A 20,376-nucleotide genomic window follows, 5' to 3' on the forward strand; every position below is an offset into this window, starting at 1 on the left:
CCTCACTGTCCATTGAATTATAACTGTGATAATTGAGTATCAACCACATGGCATTTTGTTGTCTTCATGGAGTACATGATACCCAGCCAAAAGTTCTAGACAGATGGTTTGTAAGTTTAGACCTTAACTGATTAAAGGCTTTCTGACTATGGGATTCTCTTCCCTGTCGGTCTGTTATCTAGTCATCATTGACACCGTGTTTGCTGCTTTAGATGGTTACATAGTATGTTATATATAATGTTTTAGATAAGCTTTCTCCCTTGTTTAAAACTTGTCTATTACAAGAAACTATTAAGACAGAAGCAGTTGATGCTACACGTCCAAGCAGATGTTAACTTTTTGGAAGGCATCTTTTTTTCTCTTGCATTGCTTATGATCATTTACATGGAGGAAGTAAGCTGTATTTATTTGTAGAATTGTCCTGTGTTTAAGGAAGTTGTAGTTGTAGCCATGGGTAGTCGAGACTTCCTCCAGTGCTAAAACTTTTTAAGCTGGTTATGCCACCGTTTTCCCAGCCTCACCGACTGTAATTCCGGGAGTTGTCTCTTTGTTTCCTTTACTACATAGTCACTCATTTCTAGAGAATCCGTGAGTTCTGCTTACTTTGAACACTTGACTTGACTGTTTCTCTCGTCTCTTCCCACCGCCTCTCTTCAAGATCGAATGTCAGGCTTTGCTTCAGCTTGCCCTGGTCGAACTCCTTGTTTCTGCCTTTTCTTCGTAATTGGTTGTCTATCTTAAAGGAAATGTACGTTCCTCTCTATAAAACCCTTTAAAACACCTCTCTGCTACAGTTAAATTCACGATTTGAACCTTCTGATGAGAACTAATTCTTACTCCTCCTGTAAGGCTCCACAGGGCCCTCCGTAGGAATCCCGTCACCCACCAGAGCTTTGGCGTTAATTTTCTGTGAACAACTCCAGTATTTGGAGTTTGTTTTGTAAGAAAGGAATGAAGAAAACCAGCATGTTCATGGTAAACTTTCCACCTACCCAGAAGGAGTGAAAGCATGAGAGGTGATTGTGCTCCACTGCTAGACAGCTTATTGTCTCCCAAGGAAGAACATGTATTTGACGGGAGGTAGGATTATAGAATAAAATTGCCAATGCCATCGGAAGCCTTTGTGGAGGTTTACCAGCCCTGTGGCTCAGTTCTGGCTTTTCTTTGTTGTGGAGATGGACGCTTTTTGCCGTAACTGTTCTAATCATTGCTCCTTTGCTCACCACAGCATGTAATAGATGAATTAATTTGCTCTGTAGGAGGAAAAGCAGCTGTCAGTTCTCTGGTCAGTAAATTAATTGGACTTATATACCAGGTTTTTTTGTTTGTTTGTTTGTTTTTGTTTTTTTGATTACGAATCACTAAATAAATATGAAACGTCACCACATTTATCTAGGTCGTTAGAGGACTGGATCATTGGTAGCATAGGGTGCTAGCTTACTGAATTCATTAATATAATGGTACCTTGTAACAGTACTGTTTGACAGACAGATAGCCAGTTTTCCTGGTGATAGCTTCATGTGAACCTTTCCTGACTGCCTTGTTTAAAATCACCTACCCAGGTATTTTCCTAGTGTTCCTAAAACTATTAATATTTAAATTATTTGATTAAATAGATGAGGTACTGAGTGGTCTTTTTAACTGTCCCTAACTAGTCCTATCTTCAAGATTCTTGGAACAAATTTTGAATTTTGTATTTATTTACATTTAAATAATCAATGGGGGGGTGTCAAAATGATACTTCACATTCTCTGGATGTTTACAGAATAGCAGTCATTTACTGAATGCATACTATGTGTCAGACAGTGTATTGGTTTATGTAATACTTAAAAAAATACTGATCCGAAGTATTTTTGCGGACAAGGAATCTAAGACTTTAAAAAAGCTAAATAACTTTTATGTGGTCACAGTTAGGAATAGAGCCAAGTAGCTCTGAACCTAGAGATGCAAACTATAAAAACCCTCTTACCATTTCACTTGTTTAAACAAACATACATGTATTTTAATAATTACGATGCCTTTTGATACTTTTTCTCTTTTTTGTGTTTTTTTTTTTTTTTTTTTTTTTTTTTTTTTTTTTTTTTTTTTTTTTTTTTGAGACAAGGTTTCTCTGTGTAGCTTTGGAGCCTGTCCTGGATCTCCCTCTGTAGACCAGGCTGGCCTCGAACTCAGGGATCTGCCTGCCTCTGCCTCCTGAGTGCACTATCACCGCCCGGCTTGATAATTACTTTTAAACTCTGTGCCTTTATGTGTGTCTGCGCTTTGCTATCTCCTACACTCTTTTTAATTTTTTAGACCTGTAGAGCTTAATTAAAAAGCAGTACTAAATTTATTTTGGATATATTTCTTGCTGGGGCTTAAAAAAAAATAGGGATTTCTATTTTTTTTTTTTTTTTTTTTTTTTTGAGACAAAATTCCTGGCTGTACTGTTGTACTAGAACTTGCTCTGTAGACCAGGCTGGCCTCGAACTCACAGAGATCCACCTGCCTCTGCTTCCCAAGTTCTGGTATTAAAGGTGTGCACCACCACTGCCTGACCTCCATGTTATATATACTTATATATTTATGCAGTTGATTTCCGTAAATCAGTTCTTCCCTAATCATAACAGCTCTTTCTCTCTCCTGAGTTTGTCTCTACAGAAGTACTGATCAGTGCCCAGGGTTTCTGGGTTCTGTGTATGCTATTGCATAGACTGTTTCTCTTAAGGTCATGTACTGAAGGTAGCACTATCACCAACAGAATCCATCTCCTCATCCCCAACTGTGAATTCTGCCTGTTCAGCAGCAGCGGGAGCTCTGTGTTGTTTTTTGTTGGGCGTGTGTGCTAAAGGGGACAGACAGTCCCACAGCTTAGCACTAAGCCGTGATCTGTCTTTGTTGTGTTAATGGCACCATGTTTTCATTTTGCAGATGGCTGAGAGCTGCAAGAAAAATTCAGGACCATGATGGCTCAGTTTCCCACAGCTATGAACGGTGAGTAACTTGGTGCCAATGTAGGAGGAGAGGATGTGGGCTTTTGTTGTGGTGGTGAGCCTGTTGTTGGAAATGTTTATGTAGATAATTCTCCTTGACTTTTGAAATGTAAAACTTGAAGTATTCTGGTTGAAATATCGAGTATTTCAGAGCAATACATGTATCTTCTTTTAGTATTTTGCATTAAATTCCACATTTCTATTATAGTATTTTTGATAGTATCTGGAACAATTACATTGAACAATTGAGAATAACCTAAAGGGATATTCTGCTTAATGCATGAAACTGGAGGACGAAAAGCAGAGTGTCCTTAGGTGAACAGTAGGGTGTTTGTAGTTGTCTAGATGATTGCAAACAGATCAGGCCAACAAGATTTGGTTAGTAATACAAATATAAGATTAAGTTTTCCTTTATAAATATTTATATTACTTCATGTTTATATTATCTAATTATGCTGGGACCCACATGGTGCAGAAGTGACTCCTACAAATTGTCTTCTGACTTCCACACACTGCCTAGTGTGTGCCCCTTCCAATCAGTCAGTCAGTCAGTCAGTCAATAAGTAAATGTAAGATTAAAATGAATGTTGTTCCCATTGTGGAAATGGCATAGGATTATAGGGATTGATGCCACAGACACTTTTTAAATTAAATAATAATTATTTTTCCATAATGAGTAATATATAAGTTTAAGACAGCAGTGTTCTTCCAGGTTTGAGGATTTCTGTGCCTCGTATGAGAAAGTCTTCACTGAACTCACTTTACTTACAGACTTCAACCAGCCTGTTAATAAGGTTAACAAATCAAACACATAAGTAGTATGATCCCAGTCTTTGTTTCAGTCTATAAATATTTACTATATAGCTCATTGCATTAGAAATAAAAGTGATTGGTAACAAACAAAATATTCAATGACAAAAATGCCCATGTGAATAAGATTCAAATTATTAATTAGGAAGTGGTATGTAGGAATAAAGATAGTCATTTTTTATTTATTTTTTATTTTTTTTGTTTTTCGAGACAGAGTTTCTCTGTATAGTTTTGGTGCTTATCCTGGATCTCACTCTGTAGACCAGGTTGGCCTCGAACTCACAGAGATCCACATGGCTCTGCCTCCCGAGTGCTGGGATTAAAGGCGTGCGCCACCACTGCCCAGCGATAGTCATTTTTACAAAAAAAAAAAAAAAAAAAACACTTCTGAAAAATTGATAGCAGAGAGACTCTGTTATCTTTTACTTAGCCTATTAAAAATAGTTGAGTAACTTACATATATCTAATTTAAGTCCAGTTCAGCATTTAAAGTGTCATTGAAAAACTACATTCATGTATAACACAAAACTTCAAAAGCAGTGTCAGCACCTCTGGTAATTTATGTGTCACAGTTTCATCTTTTGATGCCGGGGACTGGTGGGACTTCCCTGTATAATGCGCCTGGACCCAGTGGTTTGTGTTAATGCTGTGACATTTTCATCTAATTTGGCCATGTTTATGTTCTGTCCCTCCGAGGCTAACTACAGACTTCATTGGCTGCTTTGGTTCTCTGAGTGCTGTTGTCTAATGCAGTAGCCACATCTGTCTGTCTCCGTTTCAGTTTAAACTAATACAAATAAAGTGAACCACACTGCTGCATTTCATGTGCTTAACACCACGTAGAGCTGAGGCTACCATATTGGACAGTGCAGGTGAAGAACCTTTACACCCTGTCACACAGCTCAATCAGACAAGATGGATTGTTGTCTGTTTACTTAGTCTTTGGTGCCTCACTTCCTTTTTCTTTGCTTTTCTTTCTTTTTTCTTTTTTAGCGAGACTAGAAAGGCATCGGTGCCTCCTGTTTTTGCAGCTGCAGCTCTGCTCCTGATCTTTTGCACTGCAGGACCGTCCTTCCCAAAGCCATCTTAATCACAGTGCTTTGTGTTCTGCTTTTCAAAAACGGAATCAGTGTGCAGATTGAGAGAACATGATAGATAGGCTGTCCAGTGCTAGGCAAGAGGTTGCTTCAGATATGTGCTCCTACTGGTTGATATTACAGGGTAACAGCTTGTCTCAGCCTTAGAATTACGGGGTGCTGAAGATGGACTGAGGAAGAAGTTATGAAGCCCATCATAATGGCTTTATCCATACTCCAGAAAGGAGAGGAAGGGTACAGAATAAAAACCTCCAGTGGCTCCAGGAATACCCTATTTTCTTGGAGCTTTATTACCTTTTTAGAATTTTAGGGCTCAGTAATCTTTCAACCATATGGTTAGGAAATTGCTGAGGTAGATGTTGGGTCTGTACAGTCTGAGGCGGCATTGCACTGTACTAGTAAAACCCAGGTTTTTGTTATTCAAGTTCCCATAACCCAGGCTACAGCTCTGTTTAGAACAGCAGAACAATTGTATGTTAGAGATTTAAATTAGAGATGAAATTTAAATGTTGTATACTAGGTCAGTATACATCATTTATTTTAAATGTTATTTGTTTAAACTTCTTTTAAATATTATTTTAAACTGAAGACAAATATCAGTGTAGACTATTTCTAGAATTTAGTTTTTATTTATTGTATCTAAATATAGCATGTTTGAATTATTTCCATTTAGAATTGTAGTATTGACGTACTCCTTAGAACAAGCTGTGTTCTTTATGTATGCTTGTACATTTGTAGATATGTATGTGTATCTACACATGTGGAGACAGATGATATTCCTGACTCGCATATCGTTGTTCTCTATTATTGAGAACTCTTCCCTCTTCACTAATTTATGAATGTGCTTAACAGAGCTGGTAGCAAGAAGAGAATAAACAACAGAAATCTTTCTGAAAATCCACTTTAGTGTAGTGATGAGTTGGGGGGGAAATGGGTGGAATTTTGATGGATTCCTAACATGATTATCAGACAGTATAAGAGGGCATTAGCTTTTAAGGAAATATTGGACATCAGCCCTCACCTTGTTATTCTGTCTTTCCATAAAGCTTGCAAAAATAGACTAAAATTGGGAGGTTTTCTTCTTTCCAGGTGCAGAATACCAAATAGTTAAGATTCTGTTAGTGCTACATTCCAAGTAAGAAAACTAGAATTGTATCAATCATTTAAAAATTGGCTTTGAATCACATACATTACTGATTTTTTTTCATTTTGAGGTTATCTCATTTCTAGAAAATTCTTGGTACATTAATATTTTAAAATTTAAAGTGATCCCTTATTTTGAAAGTTATTTGAACATGATTTAGAAGTTATTCCATGTCCTAACTAACTTATTGAACATTCAATTTCTGCAGATAATGTTAATTATAATAATAATGACTATTGTTTGTGATTTTCTTGGTGGTGGGGTCTTAAATTATTAAGAAAGCTGGGAGCACCTTTAAAAGGGGTTTGTGTATTCGTCTTTGTTTCCCTTACGTGTTTATTGAATGAGTGAACATGAGGGATCGTGGTTGCTGCTTGGAGTCATGAAGAATTAAGCAGCAAATATTAACAAGCATCCAGGGAAAGTTGAAAAGACATTTGTAGATAAAAGACACCAAAGCCAGGCATGGTGACATGCCTTTAATCCCAGGCAGAGACATGTGGATCTCTTTGAGTCTGAGGCTGCTTGATCTACATAGCAGTGGCCAACCAGGGCCACACAGTGAGACCTTTTTGCCCATTTTTATTTTTTAATTAGTTTTTTAGGTTAGCATACAAAGTAGTGAGCTTTTTAAATGGGATTTCCATGTGTATGTCATTACGCTTTGTTCTGTCATTCTTCAGTCATTGTTTTATCATAGGTATACTGCATATTCCACATGGTCCCTGTAGAAACCATTGGGTTAGGTAGTATTCCTAGGCCTCAGAGGTGGCGTTGCAGTACAGACACCATGGGCATATTGTCATGTGTACTGGGAGGTCATACAGTTCAGGGTGTTCAGGCTGCCCCAGTTCTAACCTCAGTTCCCGTTTTCTCTATCTCATGCTGGGGACCAAGCCCATTGTCTTGTGTTTGCTCGCCACATGCTCTACCGTTCAGCTAATTCTCAACTGCCCAAGTTCTAATCCCAGCTCTGCTACTTACTGTATTATCTTAAGCTAGTTAACTTTTCTACCATTGCTTTTAGTTTCCTTATCCATAATAGTACCCTAACTTAGAGCAGAGTGCTAGTGGAGTTAATGAGCGATTGCATATAAATGCCTGACATCAGGGCTCAGCTACTTTCATCCTTTGTTGTCCTTTCATCCTTTTAACCAACATTTCTCCAGAGTCACACACTACACAGTAAATAAGTGCTGTAATATACATTTGCTTTCCCATTACAGGACTCTGACAGTTCATTTTAATGGAATTTTCACACGTGTGTGTCATTACATTTTATTCTTAGTCATTCCCCCCACACACACACACTGGCCTCCTCCATGTTCCTGGTTTATTTTGCTAATCTTAATAGGTTAAAGATGATGTTCAGTGTTATGTTATTGTAGGTATATTGCATGGATAGTATGCTTAATCTCTGATAAATAAGCTGATAAGACAAGGAAATTTACTACACATGTGGTGTTTGTTCCAGAAGTGTGTAGGCTTAGCTGCTTTAGATCCTTACTTCTTCCGCAGGTTTCTTTATTTTTAACTCTACCTCTTAAGACTTCTTTTTTTAGTTTTTTTTTTTTAATTTCGTCATTTAGGGCTAAGCAAAATGTGTTAAATCAGTTTTAGCATTTAAAACTAGAGTAGACCTTTAGTTTTCTTGGGAATTGCCTTTCTAACAGATTTTATATTGTGTGGACAGCAGATATATATGAGTTTATGTGTCTAAATACATGTGGTTCCTGTTGACAGATGTTGAGTAAGCTGAAAGAGTGGCCAGAAGTGATGTTGAGGTGATTATTAGTCAAGGTGAATGTATAGAGCTTTCTTTCCAAAGACTCCTTCAGAAGGCCGCTAATGATTATGTGTGAAGAGTAGACAGCAAAAGGGTTTGTGAGTGTTGTCTTTCCTCTAGTCCTCATCTGTGTAGTAAGCACACACACACACACACACACACACACACACACACACACACACACACACACCCCTTTCTCCCTCTTTTATTGATTTAGACGTTTATTCAGGAAGCATTTTTAAGTGTTTGCTCTTTGCTGATACTCAGCTGGTTCTTGGAATAGAAAGGTAAATGCACCAAACTCCTACTCCCAGGCCTTAGAGTCTGCTGGAGCAGATGGACCCCAGACAGCTACCACAGCTTCCTGAGTGCTCTGCAGAAGCATGGAGTTTATCTTGAGAATCTGGAAGAGGAAACAGTTACTGTCATCTAGTGATGTCAGGGTCCTGAGGGAAGTGGCATCTGCCCTGACCTTGAAAGAGAGTCTGAAATAGAGGGTAGGGATATAGCTTGGTGGTAGACAGCCTCCTAGTACAGGGAGGCCTTGGGTTCAGGCCCCTGAAGGAAAAAGAAATGACTCTCTGCAGTTCATTCAGACTAGTTACTTCAAGCCACTTTCTGTACTCACATGCATGGTACCTTAGCTAGTAGCCTCTTTGGTGTACTTAGAGCATCTTGGACATCCCAACTTCTCAAACCACATCCTTTTTGTATGAGTGAAGTGCTCTCCTCTCATACCACCTCAGCACATGGCGAGATGCTTAATCTTTCCTTTACCTCACTTCCGACGCTGCTGACTTTGCTGACTTAGAACCCCACAGCTGTTGTCATCCTTCTGCTCAGGGTCCTTCACAGTTAGCACAGAACACGGTGGGACTTACTTTCTAGGTATGAATTCTTTGAGGAGGAGGAGAATAATAGTCTAATTTTTTTTTTCTTTTTGGTTTTTTTGAGACACAGTTTCTCTGTAACCCTGACTGTCCTGGATCTCGCTCTGTAGACCAGGCTGGCCTCAAACTCGGAGATCCGCCTGCCTCTGCCTCCCAAGTGCTGGGATTAAAGGTGTGTGCCACCACCACCCAGCTTTACTCTTTTGATTGCCAATATTCACCTCATTCTTGTGAGTGGTATACAGTTAATAGATGGTAACTGAGTGAATGACTGAAAAAGCCTCAGGGTTGCTGTATGTAGTTGATAAGAGTTCTACTTTTTATGTCCTTCAGACATTAAGTATCCTCATCAAATGCATACTTAGGATTCATATTTACATGTTAGGATTTTGCATTCTTATGGATATACTGTTTTTGAGCAGGCTCATGTACATGCTGTAATGTCTTGGCCTTTCATTATGTTTTAGGAGGACCGAATATGTGGGCTATTACCTCTGAAGAACGCACTAAGCATGACAAACAGTTTGATAACCTCAAGCCTTCAGGAGGTTACATAACAGGTTTGTGTTTATCCTTTGTTATGTTATTTATTGTAAATTATGTTTCTGTTCATATATCTTATAGCTACCAAATTTATGTTAAGTAATCATATATAAAAATATATATATAAATATTTTTCCTGAAACTATTTTAATTTATTGATTCAATTTAGCATATGAAAGTTCTTTTCTTGGGTTCTAAATGATGGTCAGGAATCTGTTTTATTACATATTAATACTATTTCAAGAAGTTTTTTGATTTCTGTAGTGTGAATCTAATTGGTCTTAATAATAAAAACCCAAAGCCAGATATCAGGGTAAATGCTGAAAGATCAGAGAGACAAAGGAGCATGCCACAGCTACTTATTATCTCACCAACTCCTCAGCCTGAAAGGGGTGAGCTCCTGTCTCCTCCCACCATATATTCCTCTCTCTGCCTAGCCATATCACTTCCTGTCTCCACCTCCCAAGCACTGAGATCAAAGGCATGAGATCCTAAATACTGGGATTAAAGGTGTGTGCCACCACTGCCTGGCTTCTATGGTTTAACTGGTGGCTAGCTCTGCACTCTGATGTCCAGGCAAGCTTTACTTATTAGAGCACAAACAAAATATCACATTTCCCTTTTTTTTTGTCTAAAATTTTAAAAAAAGGTTATAACTAATAAAAGAAAACCTATATACAATAAGTACAATAACTATATACAATATATATAGACAATAAATACATTAACAATGTCTAATCCATTAACTATAGACAAATTCAGAGAAAATACTCCATATCTATCCTATCTTGGCAAGTCCAAAAGGTTGTACCTAATTCACTTTCTGTTCTAACTTGCATTACCAAAAGTATCTTTTAATGTCTTTCAACCTTGTACACTTTACACTTCTTTAGTGAATTTCTTTTCTGAATGTCCTAACAAGGAAAACTATAACTATCTAGTCTTCAACTCTACCAGAAACCTGAGAAGGAAATAATATTACCTGAGTGAGCAGGAAGTCCAAGCAAGTGACTTCCAAAAAATGTGAGAAATGATAGAAACGTTGGCTGCCTGGACAGTCACCTAAGGTTCCTCTGTAACATTGGGGCATCCATCTTCAGCCTTCAGGCCTAGCATATCTGACAGACTTATCTGTGAAGCAGGCTAAGCCCTTTTCTGAAAGGCTGTCCTATCTTGTCTTGGCAAAGTTCAGCAGTCCTTTCTTTTTTTTCTTTTTGGTTTTTCGAGACAGGGTTTCTCTGTGTAGCTTTGCACCTTTCCTGGATCTCACTCTGTAGACCAGGCTGGCCTTGAACTCACAGAGATCCTCCTGCCTCTGCCTCCTAAGTACTGGGATTAAAGGCGTGCGCCACCACTGCCCGGCTCAGCAGTCCTTTCTTTTGTGTCCTGCTTGTCCCATTTGGATGGCATACTGTCAGCAGTCGAGACAAGAGTACTTTCTTGCCCAGTGGCTTACTTACTTTTGCCACAAAGAAAGTAAACTCCATGTGGAGTTTCTTGGATGCCCATCATCTTCTCCAAAGTAGATTGGTGCTACCAGGAGCAGACATGTCTCATTGCCGTGAAAAAAAAAAAAAAAAAGAACCTATGTTATTAAAACATCTTAAATGTCATATTATGTAGATCTCTGAAGTGTTTGAAGACCACCTGTTTACCTAAAATATTTCTGTTTGACCTTGAAAACATACCTAATATGACTACAAGTTTGATTGTAATAAGTGACTAACTACTAACCTGCATTTCCTTATTATCCTAAATAGTTGGTAATAATAACTTTCAAAGACTAGAAATTTGCAATACATTGTTAATGAGTTGCATAGGTACAATACTTTGAACAATGTATGTACAGTATGTTCTAACAAAAATAATCTCAACTTTGTATCAATATACAAAGATTGGTATCACTATATAATATTTAAAACAAATAGTTGTTTTTAAAAGTAGATTCAGTAATCTACTCTTTTATCCTATCATATCTATATCCCCCTCTTTTCAGAGTAGATTCAATAATCTACCCTTTATCTTATCATTTCCATATCCCCTTTTTTTCTTTTTTTAAAACAATAATCCTAAATCTAACCCCATTGTTCAGCATAATCTCCCTCTCCAAGAAGTTTTGGGAGACTTCTGTACCTCTAACCCAATTTTGTTGTTCAATGGTCTTAGCTTCATCTTTCTATCAGGTCCTCCACTGTAATTGAGGACCAGGCTCCAAGACTGCTATAACCAAGTCTCTCCAGTTTTGAGGGATAATTCTATTACAAGTTGACTACTAGTTTAACATCTGTTTCACAAAAGGTGAATGCATGCCATATTAGACTATGGCTTCTGTGAATCTCCTTAAATCTAAGATTTGCACAGGAGTCCATTTTTCTCTTACACAACCTTGAGAATATCTATCATTTGGCAGTTCCTGTAAGGTTACTGAATAAATTGAGGTTGGCTGTTTGAAAATCTTAGGCTGTTCCTCTGTAACCTTATAATGCAATACTGAGATTGGTTCTCTTTTAAATTCCTCTGTTTGGGTCTGAATATATCTATGATCTGCTTTAATAAGTTTTTCTAAAACGTTTATTTTGGCACTCATATTAACCAACTCTTAAATGATAAAAATCATCAAACAGATAATATTTATAATTGATATTACATAAATCCCATCTAAAGTAATTATCCTCTCATTTAATTGTTCCATTTTTCAAACCGTCCATTGTATTATCATACAGAGACCTAACTCCCTCCATTACAGTAGTGTTTCCCATTTTTAATGTGGGAAAAACTCTCTTTCACCTAATTCCTCCCTTTAAGAATTCCCAGTTGTCTCACTAAATCTGCCAGCCATGACGATTCAGATGATGGTGCAGTGTGGGGCTGACTGCTCTGCATAGAGCAGTGGAACCCTGAGCTGTTTTCAAGGCAGCTCCCTAGTGTGGCAGCAGCCTGAGGAGGGGATCCAGGGGAAGCCCACGACCCACTGGGAGGGAAGATGCGAAAGACCCAGCCGTCTGCACGGGAGGAATGTGCGAAAGCGGCTGACTCCCGTGGTTATGGAGCCCAAAAGCCTGTGGAGTTGGCTGCAGATAGGCTGCAGCAGAAAGATCCCCAAGGAGAGGAAACGTTGCCAGTGGGGTCGTGACTCCAGCCGTGTGCAGCTCTGGCAAGCGGCTTTTCCGTGAATTCATGCCCCAAAAGTTGGATGCCAGATGTAGCACAAATCCTAATTGGTCTCATTAGTAAATGCCTGTGCCAGATATTGGGGTAAATGCTGAAAGATAGAGAGACAAAGGAGCAAGCCACAGCCACTTCTCACCTCACCAATTCCTCAGTCTGAAAGGGGTGAGCTCCTGTCTCATCCCGCCTTATATTCCTCTCTCAGCCCAGCCATATCACTTCCTGTCTCCACCTCCCTAGTGCTGGCATTAAAGGTGTGTGCCTCCACTGCCTGGCTAGCTCTGCACTCTGATCTCCAGGCGGCTTTGTTTGTTAGACCACAAACCAATTATCACCACAGATTTCTTTATTTTTTTAAATTTATTTTTATTTTATGTTCACTGGTGTTTTACCTGCATGGTGTTTGCCTGGAGTGTGTGAGGTGTCAGAAGCCCTAGAACAGGTATGAGCTGCCATGTGGATACTAGGATTTGAACCCGGGTTCTCTGGAAGAGCAGCCAGTGAGTGCTCTTAACTGCTGAGCCATCTCTCCAGCTCCCTTGATTTATTTCTTCTATCAGATATATTTTCCAGAGATCCCCCCGAAATTTGAATATTAATTGTTGATGTTAGCCCTTGTTTTGTAGACAGACCACCAGAACAAAAAGGTGATGGATGGGTGTGGGTGTGTCTTTCCTTCCTTCCCTAGCAATTTGAAACTTTCCATTTCTGTGCCACTGCGTCCTAGTGCTTTCTAGAACACAATCGGGACAGTAATGACATAGTACAGAGCCCAGTGCATTTCACCTTCACAGCGCCCTGTGAGGCAGACACTGTGTGTGTCTGTATTCACACAGGGTAAAGCCTTGGCCGAGACACGAGGTGGAGTTTGCCTAAGGCTATCAAGATGACTACAGCTGATAGCTTTTAGTCTGACTTTGGAATCCATCCTTCTGTTCATTATAGTCGGAGGTCATTTGTGTCCCTGCTATACTGTACCTGCTGTCATTGTTTGATTACTCGGCTTACGTGTTAATAATGGCCAGTTACCACTCATGGCTGCTAGACGATCTGAGATTCCTGAATCAAGCCTTTACCACTAACAGCACAGCTAGCAGTGTTCTGTTGGTTTCCTTTGTTCCTTGAGCCTGACAAGGATGCTGCAGCATTTTAGAAACATACTCTGCGTGCTGTGAGTGCTGCAGGAAAACACTGAGCTCAGAAAAGCCATCGTTCTAGAGCAAGTTTGTTCCACACTGCAGTGGGAGACATTATTATTTTGTTCCTTAAGACTTTCCATTTACAAACTCCATTCTGAAAACCCAAGCAAAGAGGAATTGAATTTCTGTGTTCTTGGTATGTTCAGCACGCATACATAGAAGGATGGGGAAGCTCGTGAAGGAATGTTTTCCTAGCACTTCGTACTTTTAATTAGAGAACTCTTTTAGGGTGAAAACTCAAAGATGAATAATATACTCTCTTTACTGATTAGTAGAGAGGATGTTAGTGGTGACATATTGTACTAAAATGCAAATAACTTCGTATGTACATCTATAACTCACATACTCTTTAATGATCATCATGTGCCAGCTGTTATTATTCCTAAGTATTAGGATAATTCCATTTGCTAATGTATCACTTGGCTTTTGTGCTTATTACTTTCAGGTGATCAAGCCCGTACTTTTTTCCTGCAGTCGGGTCTGCCGGCCCCAATTTTAGCTGAAATATGGTAAGATGCTTTCTTATAAATGTACATAAGTTTCTGATGGGTTGTTGTTTTTTTAAACAATATGGTGTCAATATCAGATTGTTTTCATTTGTACTCTTATTAAATAAGAATATTTCCTTAGCTCTTTGAAAAATAAATTACACTGAATAAATGAGTAAAAGTAATTTGAAGTTTTGTTCCATAGGACAAATTTCTAGTTCCATTAGAATTCAAGAAAGGATGTATGAATTATCATTGAGAAATATTTCTGTACAATTTGGTGAAATCTCAGCTTCCTCTTTCTGTTATCTTGTTGTAGTTTCTTTTCATCATCTGTAAACCCCAAAGTAGTCATCCCTTTCTTTGCTCCTACTTAAGAATTATTCTAGAGGAGCTAGCGAGATGCTCAGTGGCTAAGAGCATTGGCTACTCTTGCAGAGGACCTGAGTTCAATTTCCAGCACCCACATGGCAGCTCACAACTATTTGTAATTCAAGTTCCAGGGGTTTTGACACCCTCTTCTGACCTTTGTGGGTACCAGGCACACATGTTGTGCATATACATACATGTAGGCAAAACACTCATACATATAAAAAAAAATAAATTTCTAAAAATATTCTAGAGTATCTGGGATTGTGTTTTTTAATATATTTACAATAAATGAGATCTTCTACCTCATTCTTTTTCCATATGGAACATTTGTGTGCTTGACAAAATGCTAGTCACAAACATATTTTCAATTATTTGAACATTTGAACAATTATTTCAATTATTTGAAGTCAGTAAGTTAAACTTAGAATTTATGTACCTATATAAAATACACATACTATGTAGACTTGGATGTCCTAAAACTTACTCTGTAGATGAGGCTGGCCTCAAACTTGGAACAATCCTTTTACCTCATCTCTATAATGCCTGGGATTTCAGAGGTCTGCTCTCATTCCTGGCTTAGAATTATAGTGTTCTTGAATGATTATTTTCTGTCTACATTGTTGGAAATCCTCTGTGAACTGTTGATTCCCCGTGGTCTGTGAGCATTTTGTTAGGTACTGTCTCTGGCTAGTATTTCTCACTGTGCAGGTTTTCTGTTATTCATATATATATGTCTACTTAACTGAGTGATGGTCTCCATGTGAAAGCTTTGGCATTGGTTTTATTTTCTAACCTCAGCAGTAACTTTTGTTTCCTTATCCCCCCCCCCCCCCAACACACTGATCTACTCACCTCATTCTCCTTTTAGGGCCTTATCAGATCTGAACAAGGATGGGAAGATGGATCAGCAAGAGTTCTCCATAGCTATGAAACTCATCAAACTAAAGCTTCAAGGCCAGCAGCTGCCTGTAGTTCTCCCCCCTATTATGAAACAGCCCCCCATGTTCTCTCCACTCATCTCCGCTCGTTTCGGTGTGTATTTATTAATTTATTAGCCTTATTTGGTTGTTAAGTTTGATTCCTTGGGGATCAGGAAAGGATTTATTAACACAAAATGGCAATTCTCAGACTTCATGTCTTTAAGAGAAGAAATCTTAAATGTACTGCCATAGCTAAGTGTCCGTGTCTGGTCTTGCCGGAGTCCTCTGTCACAAGTCCTAGTTGTGAATAAATGATCTGCCTCCTTAGTTACAACTGACTCTGAATATTGTTCCTATTAGGTTCTTCTGTCTCTCCTGGAAGGAGAAAGCAGGATGCTAAGTACTAGAGGCCACTGAAGGAAGGTGATGGGGGAGGGGCAGTCAAGGAGAAATGGTCAATGTTATGAAATTACAGTTAGAACAAATTCTGGTGTTATTTGTATGGTAGGGTGACTGGTTAACAGCTTTGCATTGAGTATTCCAAAGCAGCTGAGAGAGAAGATTCTGAATGTTTTTAGCACAGAGAAATAATAAATGCTCAAGGTGGTAGATGTGCTAAATCCTGGTTTGGTTATATATGTATCCACATATAAGAACACTACACTGTACCTCAGAAATAGGTACAGTGTATGTCCTTATTATTAAATAAATAAAACAAGATGATTGAATAAATTTAAACTCACTTGAAGGGGTTTAATTTATGTAGTAATTTAAAATCATAGATGAGAATTTCTTTCATTTAAAGGTTAATTAGCCAGCTAAATTGAGGCCAAAAAAATTGTAGACTTTGTCCTAATTAATTTACACACTCTTTAGAAATTACCAGTTGGTATGCTTTCCATATAATTTTGACTAGCCAATTTCTTATTAATTATATGTGAAAAGCACTCATTTTGAATGGGATATTCAATAAGGTGTTTCTGTGTTAAGAAATACATTCCTTTACAGCGGATACTAGATTTTAAAACACTGCATTCTCCCACTCGTGTGCTCACCTGTAGAGATAAACACCAAATCACCGGTTGGCCATATTTTTATGTTGTATTTAGTGTTCCACAGTTAAGAAAATAAAAGTTACCACTTATGTTAAAGACTTGGCTTTGAATTCGTAGGTATATAACTTGGAGGGAAAGTGAGATATGTGGCATGTTTGCCAATAAAACACACATAAACATGTCTGCCACAGCACCTGCTATTAGAACCTGTCTGTCTGTTTGAGGAATGAGCATGCACAGTAGTCTAGTAACTTAGTAGCTTGGATCTGTTTTCCTTACACAGAAAACCATACAGTCAGATAAAACTTTTTATCTTTGACATACTGTTTTAGTTGATAAAGATTGCTTAGTCGTAGTGTAACAGGAGAAGAAAACTCAAGTGATGCCTGGGCTCACCTGTAGCTCATATGTGGTAAATGATTAACATTCAGAGCAATAGCTTATCTCCTCCACTTCAGGTCAAAGCTGCTTTAGGGAGTGTTTTAAGGTTCGATCACCAATGGTGTTTCTACAAACACTGGAGCTGCTTCTTGTGCTGAGACTTGCTTTGGGGCGTGTGTTTTATAGTTGACTTGGTACCACTGAAAACTGTGTTCTCTTTTATCTCTAGGGATGGGAAGCATGCCCAACCTGTCCATTCCTCAGCCATTGCCTCCAGTTGCACCTATAACAACACCCTTGTCTTCTGCAACTTCAGGGACCAGTGTTCCTCCCTTAATGATGCCTGCTCCCCTAGTGCCTTCCGTCAGTACATCATCCTTACCAAATGGGACCGCCAGCCTCATTCAGCCTCTATCCATTCCTTACTCTTCTTCAAGTAAGTGTCTAGTGAGTCAGACATGTGAAGGGACACGTGTAACAACACGTTACAGTTGCTGTTCAGAGATTTCCTTGTTTGTGGAATTGCTAGGACAGATCTTTTCCCTTTTCTCTCTTTTTTCCCCCACAGCTTTGCCTCATGCATCATCTTACAGTCTGATGATGGGAGGATTTGGTGGTGCTAGTATCCAGAAGGCCCAGTCTCTGATTGATTTAGGATCTAGTAGGTATGAAAACTTAACACATAGAACTTTGTCTGCTTTCAGTGTGGATTTTTATTTAACAAGCCCTGGGCTTATCCAGGTTATTCTTTATAATGGACAAGTATAAATATTTAAGATAAGTTTTCTCTTTTATTGTTGATTTTCTTGTTTTTTTTTTTGAGACAGAGTCTCACTGTGTAGCCCTGGCTGTCCTGGAACTCACTCTGTAGACTAGACTGGCCTCCAACTGAGAGATCTGCCTGCCTCTGCCTCCTGAGTGCTGGGACTAAAGGTGTGCGCCATCACACCTGACTGAGGTGGTATTTTTTATATTTAGAAAGCACAAGTGTTGTTTATTACCTGCCATAGAAGTCATCATAGTTCTCTTCAAAGCAGTTACAAAGAGCTACCTTTCACCAGAAAAATATTGTCTTGTAGCTTAATCACTGACTTTTGTGACTTAATTTTTTTTTTAACATCATTGAACCATAGTTTAACAAAGTAAGAAATGTAGGCAATAATATCTTTTAAGTGTGTTTGGAAGATAGGAAATGCCACTTTTAAAGGCCCTGAAAAGTAAAATGCCTGGAATTATAGGTTCTTAATAGATGAAGGTGTAGGTGTCTGTTGCCATTATATTATATAAGGAATGATCCTTAGTGTCTTTGTCTTATATAGTTAATTAAATATATTTTATTTGGTAACATAAAATTTTAAATACATTTCATTATAGCTCAACTTCCTCAACTGCTTCCCTCTCAGGGAACTCGCCCAAGACTGGGACCTCAGAGTGGGCGGTTCCTCAGCCTTCAAGATTAAAGTATCGGCAGAAATTTAACAGTCTAGACAAAAGCATGAGTGGATACCTCTCAGGTAACTGGAGTAGAGTGCTTATGAGACCATTAGTCCTTTATGGAAACTTTTTGAAAAACTATTATTTGAATTTGTGCTTTGTGTCCTATCTAAAGTTCTAACATTCAAGACATTTAGAAGACATTTCATACATAAGAATATTAGAAGTGTATAATTATTGAAAGATGGATTCAATTTGATTGCTTTCCTCATATTCTTATGCCAAGTTGAGTACAAGGGTATACACCCCACCTTTTGGAGAAGCATCTCTCAGGAAGAGCAGGCTTCATCTTGTAGCTTTGAAGTGAATGAAAAGCCCCGACTACAGGGTGCGGCAGGGGCAGCGATTAGCCTCAGCTCCCTGAGAGGAAGTGCAACGATTAGCCTCAGCTCTCTGAGAGGAAGTGCAGTTTCCCCGCTGCCCTTTTCATTGCTCACTGTTTGTGCTCTGACTCAAGTGTGTCTGTGGAACATCGGAGTTCACAGACTCCGATCTAGAATATCCTAGAATATCATGTAAATTTAGATGGTGAAGCGGCCATACCCAAGAGATAGATGTAGAATAGGCAAGTATGTCCTACCTTCTAACGATCACCATTCCCTCTTCTCTCAGCAAATAACTTACATCGGACAAAGTGAATGATGATCAAGGAAAGGGCGTCAGGAAAGACTGATTTCTGTCTTGAGTCCTGGCATGGACAGTAATGCAGTTCATAGAGAAGAGAGAGCGGTTTGGAGTGAAAACTGGGGAGAGGGACATGATGGGGACAGAGAAGTTTGAGACATCTTTTTTTTAAGTTGCCTGTGAAACATACATGTAGGTTTTTGGTTGGCTCTAGATGTATGAGTAGAGAGGTGAGGTTTGGGCTGCGATGTGCATGAGGAGGTCTGATGATCAGGCTTCAGAAGCTCAGGAGGCCCAGGGGGACTGACAGGCTTCATAGATCAGGTAGGAGAAGAGACAGTGAAGACAGAGGGACAGGAGGAGAGCATACCGGGAGAGAGGTGTGGGGGAGGTCTCATCTCCACGCCCGCGGCTTGACCCTTGCTCTTGGAGCTGTGCGGAGCACTGTCTTGCCAGAAGAACATGGAGGAGCACCCCATCCTCACTAATTCCAGACTCTGACTCTTTGGAGCAGTACTGTGTTTGATTACTCCGGAATGCTCAGTGCCTGGGCCATGGTACAAACATTTTGTCAGTCAGTGTTCCAAGAAAGCAGCAGCATTATCTGCATGACATACAAGAGGCTAAAGTAGTCTCTCTTCCTGGTTTCCTCTCTCAATCAGGTTTTCAAGCTAGAAATGCCCTTCTTCAGTCAAATCTGTCCCAAACTCAGCTGGCTACTATCTGGTGAGTCTGTCCATTGATGATTTCAGTTATAGATTATCTGTTATCAGAAATCCTTCTGGAAGATCGTTTCAGAAAACACAAACAGAAAAGTGATTGTTTCTGTGCAAATTTATGACTCAAGCATGCTCCATAAAAGTGGGCATTTGAAAGTTAATAGTCACCTGGGAAGCATACTACGTTCTTGAGAACTTAGCCTTTATTTTATAAGTGACACTGTAGTTTTCTTTTATATAATGACTTACATTGCCATCCAGAGATTATTTCATTTTTCATATAGTAAATTGAACATGGCACATGATAAGCCACCTTCTCAGAATGGGCAGTTGCCATAATGAGTCAGTGTCTTCCCTCTCTTTGGGGCTATGAAAAGTATGGGTAAAAACGGACTCATTTTTCTGTATATGTTTATATTTTACTAAAATATATTAGCGTAGCATTTGTGCTGTCAATATTATCACTCGTGAAAATAAAAGCTGTACTCTGAAGGTAGTGAAAACCCAGAGAGAGAGCTTTGTGAACTGTGAGTTGTCCCATTTCCTGCAGGACTCTGGCTGACATTGATGGTGACGGACAGTTGAGAGCCGAAGAGTTCATCTTAGCGATGCACCTCACTGACATGGCCAAAGCTGGACAGCCGCTTCCACTGACTTTACCTCCTGAGCTCGTCCCTCCATCCTTCAGGTCAGGGCCTCTGGAGCTGCACACTG

At 39.1% G+C, this 20,376-nt stretch overlaps 1 protein-coding gene across 9 annotated transcripts in view; it reads left to right on the plus strand.

Moving 5' to 3' along the window:
• Itsn2 (intersectin 2) overlaps positions 1 to 20,376 on the plus strand; it is a 137,259-nt gene that overhangs the window by 35,771 nt on the left and 81,112 nt on the right. For all 9 annotated transcript variants that reach the window (XM_076559359.1, XM_076559360.1, XM_076559363.1 and 6 more), the window contains 9 exons: positions 2,911 to 2,973; positions 9,167 to 9,259; positions 14,055 to 14,118; positions 15,338 to 15,501; positions 17,055 to 17,261; positions 17,394 to 17,490; positions 18,200 to 18,339; positions 19,606 to 19,669; positions 20,213 to 20,350. In XM_076559359.1, coding sequence (XP_076415474.1) covers positions 2,943 to 2,973; positions 9,167 to 9,259; positions 14,055 to 14,118; positions 15,338 to 15,501; positions 17,055 to 17,261; positions 17,394 to 17,490; positions 18,200 to 18,339; positions 19,606 to 19,669; positions 20,213 to 20,350 — 998 coding nt within the window. In that variant the 5' untranslated portion in view covers positions 2,911 to 2,942. The remainder of the gene's footprint in view (positions 1 to 2,910; positions 2,974 to 9,166; positions 9,260 to 14,054; positions 14,119 to 15,337; positions 15,502 to 17,054; positions 17,262 to 17,393; positions 17,491 to 18,199; positions 18,340 to 19,605; positions 19,670 to 20,212; positions 20,351 to 20,376) is intronic.

This window comes from Peromyscus maniculatus, chromosome 22 (assembly GCF_049852395.1).
Source record: "Peromyscus maniculatus bairdii isolate BWxNUB_F1_BW_parent chromosome 22, HU_Pman_BW_mat_3.1, whole genome shotgun sequence".
Taxonomy (NCBI): domain Eukaryota; kingdom Metazoa; phylum Chordata; class Mammalia; order Rodentia; family Cricetidae; genus Peromyscus; species Peromyscus maniculatus.